Below are 13,896 nucleotides of genomic sequence, written 5' to 3' on the forward strand. Positions count from 1 at the left end.
AAAAACTGGATAGCACATCTACTGCATCCAGGGTAGACAGAAACAGGTATCAGCTTGGAAGCCTTGCTTTGCTTGTTGCCACTCTCCTTGGACAGGGAGCTGACTAACAGATTATCCATGGTATTCAAATATGATTCAAGCCATTCCACATAATTCAACCATTCTTTTAAAAACTATTTTTCTCAGCTATATTACATTTACAAAGTCCTTCCTTTCACTATATCTTGAAAGGATTCAGAATGATATATCTGCAACTGACTTTCTCTAGATCTGTAGTCAGTCTGGAATCAGCAGAGGTACTAGGCTCTGCAGCAGTGTTTCACCATGTATCAAAGGTCAGGTTTATATTAAAAGTTGTAGGTGTGGTGTCCTCCATTTTGAGATGGAGAAGTTGAGCAAAATCTGTAATTACTATAACCACTTGTACTAAATATGGTTCATTTACTTGTTTAACATTAAGTAAATTCATCTATTGGATGGGAGCCAGAATTTCAGTCTGATGGAGTACGTACATTTCCACCTCATGAAGTAGAGATCATTGTGGCATGTGATATATTCTAGTAAGCAAGAATTCGCAATTCAACACTTAGGTCTCTGTAAATTTACACATATATATGTTGGATGGGGAAAAATCATATTTTGATTCACATTGGTCTCAAGGTCTCCTTACTGTTATGGGCAGTGATATGAATTCACAAGAATTATTTTCATAAAAACACAGGAGTACACCAATGGGTTCTGGGAGCAATAGGGTGAAATCCAGAGAAAGTAACCTGACCCGCACCCTCCAGCCTGAAAGCAATTTTTAAGTTCAAATTTCATGATTAGTGGATTTGTCAATTATACAAAGTTTAAACAACCTGCATGCCTTAAAATCGGCTTCAGTTTGAAACCAGTCTCAAGACCCGGGATTTTGCTGGTAGGGAACAGACAAGTGTTGCTCAGGGTGGGTGCTCCCTGAGTGCAAGTTTGAGGGTGTAAGCTTTGTACAGACAAATGAGAGAGAGAACAAAGTCTTTAGAGTTGGGATTCCTCAACCCCCACCCCCGTTGCCACCTCACACCTCCAATTATCTGCCCTCCTTGTGTTGATTTCCTACTGGCACAATTCAACAGGCAGCAGCAAATTCTCCAAGCGGCTAACAGCAAGTTTGATCATGTGCTCAAACTGATTCCCATATGCATACTTTGCAGTAGGAGGTCACAACATAGTTAAAGTAGGACTCCAAGCTGATTTTCCCTTACTAAGCAAGGGCACCAAGGCCAATTAAAGCATCCCAATGACAATAATCGAGTACAAACCAGGTTTTGAACGTGGGACATTCCCAGTGAGAGTTTTGATCTTATTAGGAACATAGCGGAAGTTTCCGGGACTCTCCAAAATATGATTTGAGAGAAATGGGAGAAACGTAAAATTCATCACATAATTTACTTTTCACAACGATTCCATTTTAACAAAATAAACTTTTACTCGTACATTGCCGAGGTATCAAAGATGAAGCGATTAACTTGCTGTAGGTATTTTGGTTTGAGGTAGTCCTTCAGTTCGCTTTTAGTTACCCATACATAGTCTCCCTTCCTTCTTGTCTTGAGGTCTCCAGTCATCAGCAAGGCTTTAAAGAAAAACACTTTGGCCCCCACAGTGTCGGAAGTTCGCATGGTCTTAGGATACTGGTACTTATAAAAACCAGCCGGAGCATTGCCCAGAAAAATAGCTTGCAATTCATTTCCTACAAAATTTAAAAGGGGAGGAAAAAATTAATTAAAAAGTGATATTCCAAGAAGCAGTAGCTACCATTATTGTGAGAGAAAGCAAACTTAAATATGCCAGAAACAGATATAATTAAGGAGAAAGGATGTCTGAATAGAAAAAGAAACAGAAAATTTCCTGACAAACCTTTTAAAAATAAAAACAGCAAATTGTTGTGAATGCACTGCTTGAGAGGATGGTAGAAGCAGATTCAATAGTAACATTCAAAAGAAAATCAGATCAATGCTGGAAGAGGAAAAAAACTACAGGGCTTTAGGGAAGGAGCAAGGAAGTGGGATTAATTGGATAGCTCTGCTGAACTGTCGCCACAGGCACAATGTGCTGCATGGCCCCTTTCTGTGCCATATCACTCTATGATCCTAATTGAATAGGGTATTATATATTAAAAACTACCACAAAAGCTGCTACCAGATAATGTAGACAGGGTGCGTTCTGCAGTCTGTCTCATGGTTTCTCCTGGCTTCCATTCACTCTGTGGCAGCAACCAGATCTCCTCGTCTCCCACTTTTTCTTTTACTAGTAATATCAGTTTCTCGTCCAATCGCCTGTTCAATGTCGATCTGTCATTCTTCTTGTCAGCTTCTAAGAGAGAGGCAGAAAAACACATTTTGAATAATTGTCCAGACGACCATCGACACTGTTGTAAGAAATGATTTAGCAACTTCTCCTCTGGATTTTTTTCCAATCGAGGAAGGGTGCATTTGCATTAAATAAATCACAGATGGATCATGAATAGTTTCATTTTCCTCCTGGGAACTGATATTCTTTTATCATTATTAAACTTCCACTTCTAACATTTAAAACTAAACATCTAGTTTTTCCACTTCAGCAGGGAGGTTTATTATACACTGCATTGCTGGAAAATGAATGCTCTTTGCCTCCTCTAATTTTTGCCCATTCTCCCTGATGGTGCTGGCTGTTGCTGAGGTATTTTCGCAAAACTGGTCATCCTCCATTCCTTTGACCAAGTGGTTATTCTTTATGCAAATGTTTAAGCAGCAGTGAGTGTCAAGATAGTCAATTATTGAGTACATATCAGAAAAGTCTAATCTGACAGTCCACATCCATTTGTGTACTGTTGCGGAATCAGGAGCAGGACCCCACTGAATCCTTTTCTCCCTCCTTGTTCAGGGGCACCGAAACTGATTAAACCTGTTCCACTGCCTTCCGAGACAAGTAGTTAACTCAGCACAAGCCAACAATGCAACTGGCACCTTCTTGGTCAATATGGCTCAGTACCACACCACTCACTGAGCTATTGGGAAACCCCCTATGTTCAGTTTTAAAAAGATGCAGCGATGAGACTCAGCAGAGCCTTCTTTTCCACCTTATAATCCTGATATGCTGTTGTACGCTCTTTCACTTTAAGTGTCCCTGCCATCATGTGTTCTCTATAATAAATGGTGCCACTTGCCTTGCTCCAATGTATCAATCACAACATTTGAATGAAAAAAATTAAATTAAAAGTGTTTGTGGTTGTCAGAGGCAGTTTTAAAAGCCAAATAAATCATTATAATTTGTCCTCTGGGGTTACAAATCCACAATGATGGACAGTACATTTCTAGCGAACAGATTCCACCAGGCTGACAGCAGAGGCTGGCTGCAAAAACAAAACTTCCAAACTTGTGTTTCAGAAGAGCCTTTTAGAAGGTGGTTTCTAATATGTGTAACTTTATCAAAGACTGAGTCCTGAGACACACACAATTACATAATGCTGAAAGTTCCTCCAATTCAAAACTGCATCAGGAATTTTATAATGAAATTCAACAACATTGCAGCCTTCTCCCCAAGGCGATTAATGTTAAAGATCAGTGAGGCTGCAAGTTAACAGCAAGATGTAACTGTTTGTAAGCACTGGAGTCACATTCTGTGGAACAACAGCCACTTTAAACTGCATTGTCCAAGATAAGCCTGACGATCTTTTATTTTTAATTACAGGAATATAGCAAAGGTTCAGGGCCTTGCTTGTACTGTGGCAGCAAAGTAGCACCCTGAACCACACTAATTTATTCTGGGAAAATCAAAAGGGTTAAAACTGCAATTCTAGGAGAACAAAGATCTCACAAGAAAATAGAGACAAATTAGTTTAGTGCTACGAAATGGCCTGTCAAAAATGTCAATTTTTGGAGAACAGATCAATTTGTGAATACATATCAATATACAGATTATAATTAAGTCAAGGTATTGACCCACAAAATGTAATTAATTATTAAGGAATGTTTAAAAGTCTGTTACATTTTAATACTGGTACTGCCAATAACTTTTCAAAGATTAATCAATACACACGTAGGTGATTGAACATTACAGCTTCCATTTTATTTTACTTCAGCAACCGAACTAAAAACAAAATGGATTCTGCGATCCCAAAATGCACTGGCTTGCAAAGCGTGTCAAGCTAAACAAGATGGACAGTGCATAACATATTCCTCTCCCCTTATTGGAAATGTCAGTTTAACAACACATTTTCTGAACCAGGGAAATAGGGTAGGCTGCCTCTATTCCCAGCTGAACCCTGGGGATTATCCTGCTCCCAAAACAAAACACATGGGTTTGCCTTAACTATAACTCAGACGCTCAGGAGGTCTCTCCCGGTGTGGGTTATGGCAGACTTCAGGTGCTTTCAGAGTAATGCTCATTGGAGACTGATGACAACTTAGAACTTGTAGCAGAAACTGAAGTTGTGTCTAATGCAGGTGAAGGAGAGATGACTTCAACTTCAGTCAAGCTAGTCTGAGGAGGCAAGACTAGAGTTGGCATTCTTTGATTTGGAGACGGTTCACTCAAAGTGGTGAAATCAAACTCTTCCATAAGAGGTGTATCCTTAGATGGTGCTTGACTTGGCAACAGTTGGTCAACATGTCTCTGCCAGGTGAGATCATTCTCAGTTTGGACTGTGTTCGGAACAGGTCCTGTCTCAGCAATCACAGTGGCAGGAACCCATTTAGCTCTGGTAGCATAATTACGAGCTAGAACTTCTTGTCCAGAACAGAAAATTCTTGGCTTTGATCTTTGTGCTCTACTCTTCACTTGGTCGTGTTGTTGATCTTGCACAACTTGTCGTGTTTTTGTTGGCCTCAGCAGATCAAAGCAAGTGCACAGTCACCATACCATTTGTCGGAACGCTGCAGATGCTTCAGTCGTAGCATGTGGCATGTTTCGGTATGTCAGCAGAAATGCATCCAGACACTTTTGAATGGAGGAATGTCCATGTGCCGATCTTAAAGCGTCTTTCATGGTTTGAACAAATCTCTCTGCTAATCCATTGATGGGTGGACGGTATGGTGCTGAGGTGGTGTGTTCAATTCCGTTACTTCTCAAAACATTCTCAAACTCCTGCAAAACAAACTGCAGTACATTGTTGTTCAAAGTTGTTCTGGTAACCCGCAACGACTGAATATTTCCCTTAGTCTTTGAATTGCACTCTCAGTAGTGGAAGACTTCACTGATACGTCCGGTCATTTGGAATGAGCATCCACAACCACCATGAGCATTATTCCTTCAAATGGACCAACGAAATTGATGTAGATGCACTGCCAAGGGTTTTCCAGCCGATCCCAAGGATGGAGAGGTTTCTCACAGTCTGACATGAAGAATAAGATCTTGCCTTGGCTTCAATATCTAGATCCAGGCCAGGCCACCAAAAGTAGATTCTTGTAATCTCTTTCATGCAAATTATCCAACAGTGTCCAGAATGCATTTGGTCCAACACCGGTTTCCACAATGTTGTTGGAATAATAACTCTCATGCCCCATAGCAAATAGCCTGACGTGACTGATAACTCCATCCTCCTGGAAACTTAAGGTCAAGTGAGCCTCGGACGTTCAGGGAAGAGTTGCCATGCAACACAAGGTCCACCAGGCAGGCCAGCAAAAAGGTCCTCAATACAGAGAAGTGGATATTGTTCAGCATACAACCCAGTAACCTTGAAATTTCCATAGATGCATATGGAGCTGTCTTTCTTGAGCACTGAAACGATGGGTGTTGCCCTTTCACTATGGCAGACAGGCACCAAGACTCCTAGCTTGACCAGACACTCCAGATCAACTTCAACTTTTGGTCGTATGGCATAAGGCATGGTTCTAACCTTCTGAAATTTTGGTTGAGAGTCAGCTTTGATATTCAATTTTACGGTGATTCCCTTCATGCTTCCCAAACCTCCATATAAAAAAAAACAGCTGCCAGACCAGTTTCTCCTGTTGCAATGTTGTGTACTTCTGCCCAGTTTAACTGTATCTTCTCAAGCCATGACCGTCCAACTAAAGCTGGGTTGTTGCCTTTCACCACAAACAGTGGTAACTTAGCAGTCTGTCCATTTAGTTCCACGTTAACTTCTGTTCTGCCCATCATAGGTACAATTTCCCCTGTATATGTTTTCAAAATGATTTTTGCAGACATCAAGGGAAGATGTTTAAGCTTCTCCTTATAGACAGCATCTGGGACCAGAGAAACCGCTGCCTCGTATCCAGTTTGATACATAATGGTTGGCCCTCCAGCAGCTGTGTTATCCAGTAGCCCTGTGAACCACCTACCACTGACAAGGTATAGAGGGGCACTTCTTCTTCGGACACAGTGTCACTCTGGTCCTCCCATTCCTGCTGTATGACATGCATATTTTTCTTGTTGGTAGCCAGACTGCAGATTTGTTTTTCTCTGGTTTGTTTTTCTGATCCACTGCTACATTTTTGTTTTTACAGGCATGCTTAATGTGTCCCTTCTTGCCATGCTGATGGCATTCAAGGTCTCTGTACCAGCATTCAGATGGATGGTGACCAGGCTTTCAACAATGGTAACATTCTCAGCTGCTTGCTATCTTGTGTGCACACTCAGCTGTCACGTTATGCATTCGAGTTGATGCACTCAGCTGCTGTTCTTCTTTTGCAGCCAGCTCCACAGAGACCGCAATCTCTATGGCTTTCTGCAAAGTGAGGTTAGCCTGTGTCAGGAGGAGTTTCTGGATTGTTTCACTACGATGGCAACAGACCAAACTGTCACAGAGGTTATCGTTCAGTACTTCATTGAATTCACAATGTTCAGTGAGCTTTTTAAGTACTGCAGCATACTGTGCAATTATTTCCCCCTCTTGGGTTTCTTTTGCAAAACCCAAATCTTTCTGCTATGACAAGTGGCTTAGAGCAAAAATGCGTCTGCACAACTTTTACAATGTCCTCATACGACTTTGTGCCATGTTTCTAAATAAGCCAAAGGTTTTAGATCCCATCACACTTAACAAAGTTGCTACCTTGCTATATTTTCAATTCCATTTGCAAGGACAAAAAAACTCAAAGCATTCAGTGTAGGAGCTCCCCTGTTCAACAGTCTCATCGAAATGTCTCATAGGTCCAGTAGCTGTAGTCATTTTCCACCTTATTTTCTCTTCTTCATCAGTTACTTTTTGTTTACAGTTGTTTCTTTTTTTTTACTAGTAATTTCCTTTTACTAACTCTTTCATTTTAATTTTGCTTTTCAAGTGGCATTACAGCAAAGGTCCGTCATCCTTGTCGCCAATTTGTTATGTTTTAATATTGGCACTGCCGATAACTTTTCAAAGATTAAACAATACACATGTAGGCGCGGAGGTGTTGAATATTGCAGCTTCCGTTTTATTTTACTTCAGCACCCAAACTCAAAAACAAAATGGCTTTTTGCGATCCCATAATGCAGTGGCTTGCAAAGTACGGCAACCTAAACAAGACATACCATACATAACAAAGTCCAAAACTCTTTAACATGTAAAGATAAAGTGTTGAAAATTCCAAGAACAGCTTCCGATTTACTAGATGCTTTCTATCATCTCTCACAATCCTACCCTACCACCAAGGGTGAAAAGAACAGGTACTGAGACAAATGAAGAAAAAGTGATCAGATGACACTAAGCTCGAATTGTAAAAGTCAGGGTTGTATGAAAGAAGGGAAGACTGAGGGAAGTAAGGAAATGAGGGAAGTTTGAAGGCTCTGGAAAAAATAAACTGAAGTAGAAAATGGCTGATCATGTAATGATCAGACAATTGAAACTGTGGAGGCTTTGATTCAAATGCAATTCATTCCCAATAAAAGCAAAATTTTGGATGGAACATGCTGCATCCCTGGCAGGGAATGAGCACAAAGAGTTCGGCGCACTTTATGAAAAATATGATAGAATACCGATAAACAGAAAAATACACAGACCTTGTACTCTGTCAGCAGCTTTAAACAGTCTGAGCTTCTGTTCCCACATATCTTCCAGATCTTGGGCAGTCACAATGTCTTGGCCAACATCCTCTTCCTTATCCGAATCGTAATCCTCTGCCTGCCTCCAACGAATTTTTTCTTCATCTTCAAAGACTCGGAGCTCGTGATCAGAGTAGAGGCTTTTTTCCAGTTCTACCTGCAAAATGTAGGAGAGAGCACTTGTATTTCAGGAACCCAGCCTTCTAAACAGTAGCCTCCAGCTAAAGTGTTTCACAACAAGCAGAATAAAACTTAGATTCAGGGTGCACTCATGGCAGCACTGGACATAAAAAAAAAAACGAATGGCATCAGCATCACTGCAAAGCTAGTGATCTTCCTAATTCAAATGTTAAGAGTAGGACTCGTGCTGCTACAACTTTGAAGTTCAAAACTCACATTGATTAAATTACCAAGGAATGTGCAGGCAGTCATTTAAAATCAATCCCATTTTCTCTCTTTCTGTTGAGGCTGACTCAATGGAAAGTCCTCCTCCCATACCTCATTCATGCAGTTATTCTTTAAGTGTGCACCTAAACACACTGGGTGGAATTTTACGCCAGCGGGATTTTACGGTTGTCGAAGTCAATGGACTTTTGAATGGCTCACCACATTTTACGGACCTGCCCCCATCATGACAGGGCTGTAAAATTCCGCCCACAATGTCAGAAAGCTATTTGACTATGGAATCTATCACAGTCAGGTTTGATATTTTCCATGTATACACTTCTCACCATAAATCATTGCATAACAAACAGCAACACTGGGATGATTAAGATTCTTCCCCCACCCCACCAACCCTCTCTGGTCCAGGGGCACGGAGACCATTGGCAGCACCTATATCAGCAAATAACTCAGTACACACAAAGATAAAACCTGAAACAAAAACAGACAATGCTGGAAAAACTCAGCAGGTCTAACAGCATCTGTGGAGAGGAAAAAAGAGTAAACGTTTCGAGCTCATATGACTCTTCTTCGGAACTCTGAAGAAGAGTCATACGGACTTGAAACATTAACTCTGTTTCTCTCTCCACTGATGTTGTTAGACCTGCTGAGTTTTTCCAGCATTTTCTGTTTTTGTTTGATTTCTAGCATCCGAAGTATTTTGCTTTTATCAAAGATGAGCCCTGATGGACAGATAGTATTGTGCCATGCTAGGCATAACTTAAAAAAAAAAGTATACCTTGTCATGGGTGTTGACTGATCAGCATAAGACAAGGTAACAATTTTTCTATTCTGAAATAAAAACAGAAAATGCTGGAAGAGTGGCTCTGAAGAAGAGTCATATGGACTCAAAACGTTAACTCTGTTTCTCTCTCCACAGTCTGCCAGACTTGCTGAGTTTTTCCAGAATTTTCTGTTTTCATTTCAGATTTCCAGCATCTGCAGTATTTTGCTTTTAAGTTGTCTATTCTGTTGGTGATGCAGTGATTTTTTTATTCCACAGTAGAGATTGGTGTTCAGAGCCATGAATAATTTTCACAACAGGATTAACTGTACCAGCACAGGTAAGTTAATTATTATGGGCAATGCTTAAGCAGTATCCGCCAGGGATTTATGCCCTTTTGAACAAATTATGTTATTAAGAAGAAAGTAGGAGCTTTGATCTCAAAGTAAGTCTATCCCACAGTCAATTCATCATTAAATATTGAACACAACATATTTATCCTTCAACAAGTATCACTAAAACATATCTGATCATAATCACACTGAACAAATATTGCACAAAAAACAAAAGAGAAAAATAAACTTGCATTTATATAACACCTTTCATGATCTCAGGAGATCCTAAAGTGGCTTACAGCTAATTAAATACTTTTGACGTAAGTTACTGTTGTGATATATGCAATGTCACTGTGCACATAGCAAGCTCCCACAAACAGCAATAAACAGATAACCTGTTCTGACGTTGGTTGACGGATGAATATTGGTCAGAGCACCAGGGAGAACTTCCCTGTCCAAAGTACTGTCACGGGATCTTTTACAACTACCCGAGAGGACATAAGGTTTAACATCCCACCTGTAAGACGGCACCTCTGATGGTACTGAGTTGGAATGCCTGCCCAGATTACTCCTCAAATAATAATTATTTTTTAATTCTTACACAGGACGTGGGCGTTATTGGCTGGGCCAACATTTGTGGCCCATTCCTAATCGCCCTTGAGAATGTGGTGGTGAGCCAACTTCTTGAAAAGAAGAACTTGTATTTATTTCATGCTTTTCATGGCCACCGGGTGTTTCAAAGCACTTTACAGCCAATTAAGTGCTTCTTGAAGTGTGTCACTTTGTAGAGTGGAAAATGTGGCAGCTAATTTACATGCAGCAAACTCCCACAAAGAGCAATGTGTTAATGGCCAGTTAACCTTTGTGATGTTGGCTGAGGACCCCATGGATAACTCCCCTGCTCTTCTTCAAAATAGTGCCATACGATCTTTTACATTCAAACAGGCAGATGGGGTCTCAGTTTAATGTCTCATCTGAAAGACTGCACCACCAACAGTGCAGCACTCCCTCGATACAGCACTAGAGTGGCAATTGAGCCCGGAACCCAGGTTAGTAGTGAGTGCTACCAACTAAGCCATAACTGACACTCAAATTATAAATGACTAATGCACTCACAGGGAAATTTATCTTGTCTTAACTTTCAACGTTTAAAGATACATGAGATCTGTAGGTAAATAAATAGTTGAGGGTGCAGACCCTTTTGTCCAAGATCTAACTGAGAGATAGGACAGGTTCAAGGAGCTGAATGGCCTGTTCCCAGAACTTCAATGAGGAACACAAAAATGCGCAGGCGCACTCCCTCGCACTCTGCGCATGCGCACCCCACCTGTTCCAGCAGCCTCTTGTACGCGCTTTCCATCGGGTTCTCCTCCCGCGATAGGACGGCCGCCCGCTGCACAAACACCGCGCCGTAACATTGCCAACCCGGCACCTGGTTTGAGTCTGGGCTGCCCGTCACCTTCATGGAATGGAGCGCCGAGCCTCGCACCGTCCCTTGCTTGAGCCTGACTCCAAAGCCCGGGCGGGCTAGCGCGGGAACGCGACGCAGCGCCGCCGCCGCCATCTTGCACCAAGCACCGTGATCACAGGGAGGGCAGAGGGGGGGGGGGAACCAACCACAAGCACCACCACCACGATCAATCCCGCCTTAATATCATCGTTTCACATTGGGATAAACTGTGTAAATAAAATCTACTGGGCAAACTCAGTACGATAACAACTGAAAATTGCGGCGCAATCCATCGGAAATTCTTATTGCGACCCCTATGAATAAATAAATGGAACAGTCGAAGCCTGGTGTCTGACGATACCAAGTGCGGGCGCGGGGGGGGAAAGAGATATTTTGCCCTCGTCCAATACTTCAAGATAATTGCGTACCTATGAACCCGAATGGTTATAAAATAAACAATAGATTTTATAATCATATTACTCTGCTAATTTCTTTTGTATTTCTGACCTAAGGGATAAATGCATGTGCTGGTATGGTTAGGTTCCCCCTGTTGTGTTGGTGTGGGTCTGGGCCTCCCCTGAGCCAACCGGGCCTGGGAGCCCGACCTAACCCCACAGACTCTTCACCTTAACGATGCTGGGGGCACGGAGTGTGCTGTGGTGGCTGGGCCGGGGGCTGCTGCAGGCTACAGGCGGCTGGTGAGTAGATGCGCCTCTCAGCGGGCAGGCCGCTGCTAGGCCGCATTTCCATGGAGACCAGTCCTCCCCCCCACCCCCTTCACTAACAGGAGGCCGCTCGGCCCCAGTCTGGCTGCTCATTGAGTCCCACACACTCACTCTCAGTGAGCACCTCTGGAATATCGCCTGCATTCAGCCCAAATCAGCTCCTTTCGCCTCTATCCTCCCCCCCCCCCCCCCCCCCAATTGTCATCTCTAAACTCTATCACAGAATTGTTACGGCACCGGAGGAGGCCATTTGGCCCATCTTGTCTGCACCGACTCTTGGAATGAGCAGCTCACCTAATGTCATACCCCCCCCCCCCCGTAATCCTGCACCTTCCTTTTCAGATAACCTTTTGAATGCTTCAGTTGAACCTGCCCTCACCACACTCCTGTGTCCTTGCTGGTTTAACCATGATCACTTTCTTTTTAAAAATCTTGCATTTATATAGCACCTATCATGACCACCAGACGTCTCAAAGTGCTTTACAGCCAATTCACTTTTGAAGTATAGTCACCGTTTTAATGTAGGAAATGCAGCAGGCAATTTGTGCAGAGCAAGTTCCCACAAACAGCAATGTGATAATGTCCAAATAATCTGTTTTTGTGATGTTGATTAAGGGATAAATGTTGGCCAGGACACTGAGGATAACTCCCTTGGCCTTCTTTGAAATAGTGCTATGGGAGCTTTTATATCCACCACAGCATGCAGACAGGGCTTTGGTTTAAAGTCTCATTCGAAAGACGGCATTGCCAACAGTGCAGAGTGTCAGCCTTGTCCTTCCTAATATTTCCTACATTACAATAGTGATGATGTCAAAAATATACTCAATTGACTGTCAAGTAATTTTGGGATATCCTGTGGTTATGAAAGGTGCCACCTAAACTCAAGACATTTCCTCATCCAATATAAATTCTGATTTGTCCAAAAATGCAAAAGTATGCTGTCCCACATTCTGTGCTGACTGAATTCATTCTTGCTCTCCCAGCATTGTTTTTAATCAATAAATCCTTCTAAACAATTGTCTCACTCTTTCTTTGCAATCTGCTCCCATCTCTTCATCCCTTTCTAAACATTTCTAGGCAGCACCCTTCCACTTGTCCCATCACTAGTCGCAGCATGTTCAACCACTTCAATCCTAACTCTTAGAACTCAGTCTCGGAAACTCTTACCTCTCTCCAATTTATAAAAACCCATCTCTGACCATTCCTTGGGCCATCCCTTCGAGTCTTCCTCTCCTGGCTCAAATTTCCTTATTCTTAATTCAAATGATGCAACTTTAATATAAGTACTTGTTGAATGACCAATTAATCTGGTTTTGATGGTGTTTGTGAAAGAATGTTAACTGAAGCTTGGAGACCCTCCCTGTTCCCCTTCCAGTTGAACCATGGGATCTTTAATACACATTTTCTTTCCTTCTTTCATGGAATGTGGGCATCACTAGCCAGGCCACCATTTGTTGCCTATCTCTAAGTGCCCTTGAGAAGGTGGTGGTGAGCCATCTTCTTGAACCGCTGCAGTCCAAGTGTTGTAGGTATACCCATAGCGCTGTTAAGAAGGGAGTCCCAGGATTTTGACTCAGCGACAATAAAGGAACGGTGATGTAGTTCCAAGTCAGGATGGTGTGTGTGACTTGGAGGGGAACTTGCAGGTATTGGTGTTCCCATGCATCAGATGCCCTTGTCTTTCCAGGGGGTAGAGGTTGCAAGTTTGGAAGGTGCTGTTAAGAAAAAGTTTTATCCAAAGTCTTACCCAAAAGACTGCACCTTGGATAATGCAGCAGTTTTCAGTACTGATATAAAGAAAGACAAATGTTTGACCTTCATTTCCTTAACCAAAGTAGCGGGTTTGAAATATGGTGTTCAGTAGCGTAGGTGGGTGAAGATGGGGTAAGATTTCACCATGAAAGGGCGATGGTGTGATTTCTGAATAATGCAGTTATTAAGGTAAATTCAGTCTATTTTCTTTGCTTAAAACTTTGCGGTTTTTATTATGCTAACTTGCCTATGTTTTTTTCTTCCAGTTCCCATGTTAGTTCAGTGGAGGGCCAGTGCCGTCTGGTACACACAGGTTTACAGAAGCTACAAGAGCTAGCAGAAAAGGAGAGCAACTCCACAGAGCCAACACACACCAAGCATTCAGCAGATTTCAGGTATTCCACCTCCTTTATCAGCTGCACTGTTTTAAACATGATTTTTTTGGCGAAACCCAAATGTCTAATTTGGATCCAAACAGTCCAATTTCTTTTC

The 13,896-nt window shown here is 42.1% G+C and overlaps 2 protein-coding genes across 3 annotated transcripts in view; one reads left to right on the forward strand and one right to left on the reverse strand.

The window, feature by feature from the left end:
- Positions 1-591: 591 nt before the first annotated feature.
- On the reverse strand, positions 592-11,146 carry mrpl46 (mitochondrial ribosomal protein L46). 2 transcript variants are annotated; one of them, XM_078529975.1, is made up of 4 exons: positions 10,805-11,146; positions 7,936-8,134; positions 2,179-2,352; positions 592-1,729 (listed from the first exon to the last, which is right to left on the reverse strand). In XM_078529975.1, exons 1-4 carry the CDS (start codon positions 11,039-11,041, stop codon positions 1,467-1,469), a joined length of 873 nt encoding a protein of 290 aa, XP_078386101.1. In that variant the 5' UTR covers positions 11,042-11,146; the 3' UTR covers positions 592-1,466. The 2 variants fall into 2 exon arrangements, with proteins under 2 accessions (XP_078386101.1, XP_078386100.1); XM_078529974.1 differs by having other exon boundaries at positions 1,410-1,729; positions 2,176-2,352; positions 10,805-11,096.
- Positions 10,798-13,896, forward strand: part of mrps11 (mitochondrial ribosomal protein S11) — a 32,842-nt gene continuing 29,743 nt past the window's right edge. Inside the window, exons 1-2 of the mRNA XM_078529976.1 lie at positions 10,798-11,625; positions 13,671-13,799. Of these exons, the coding sequence (XP_078386102.1) occupies positions 11,561-11,625; positions 13,671-13,799 (194 nt within the window). The 5' untranslated portion in view covers positions 10,798-11,560. The remainder of the gene's footprint in view (positions 11,626-13,670; positions 13,800-13,896) is intronic.

Source organism: Cetorhinus maximus, chromosome 26 (genome assembly GCF_964194155.1).
Source record: "Cetorhinus maximus chromosome 26, sCetMax3.hap1.1, whole genome shotgun sequence".
Taxonomy (NCBI): domain Eukaryota; kingdom Metazoa; phylum Chordata; class Chondrichthyes; order Lamniformes; family Cetorhinidae; genus Cetorhinus; species Cetorhinus maximus.

Coding starts and splice junctions, on each gene's coding strand:
- mrpl46 (XM_078529974.1), bottom strand. CDS start 11,041: ATGGCGGCGGCGGCGCTGCGTCGCGTTCCCGCGCTAGCCCGCCCGGGC. Junction 8,135..10,804: donor ACAAGAGGCTGCTGGAACAG/GTGGGGTGCGCA, acceptor TACATTTTGCAG/GTAGAACTGGAAAAAAGCCT. Junction 2,353..7,935: donor AGCTGCTGACAGAGTACAAG/GTCTGTGTATTT, acceptor CCTCTCTCTTAG/AAGCTGACAAGAAGAATGAC.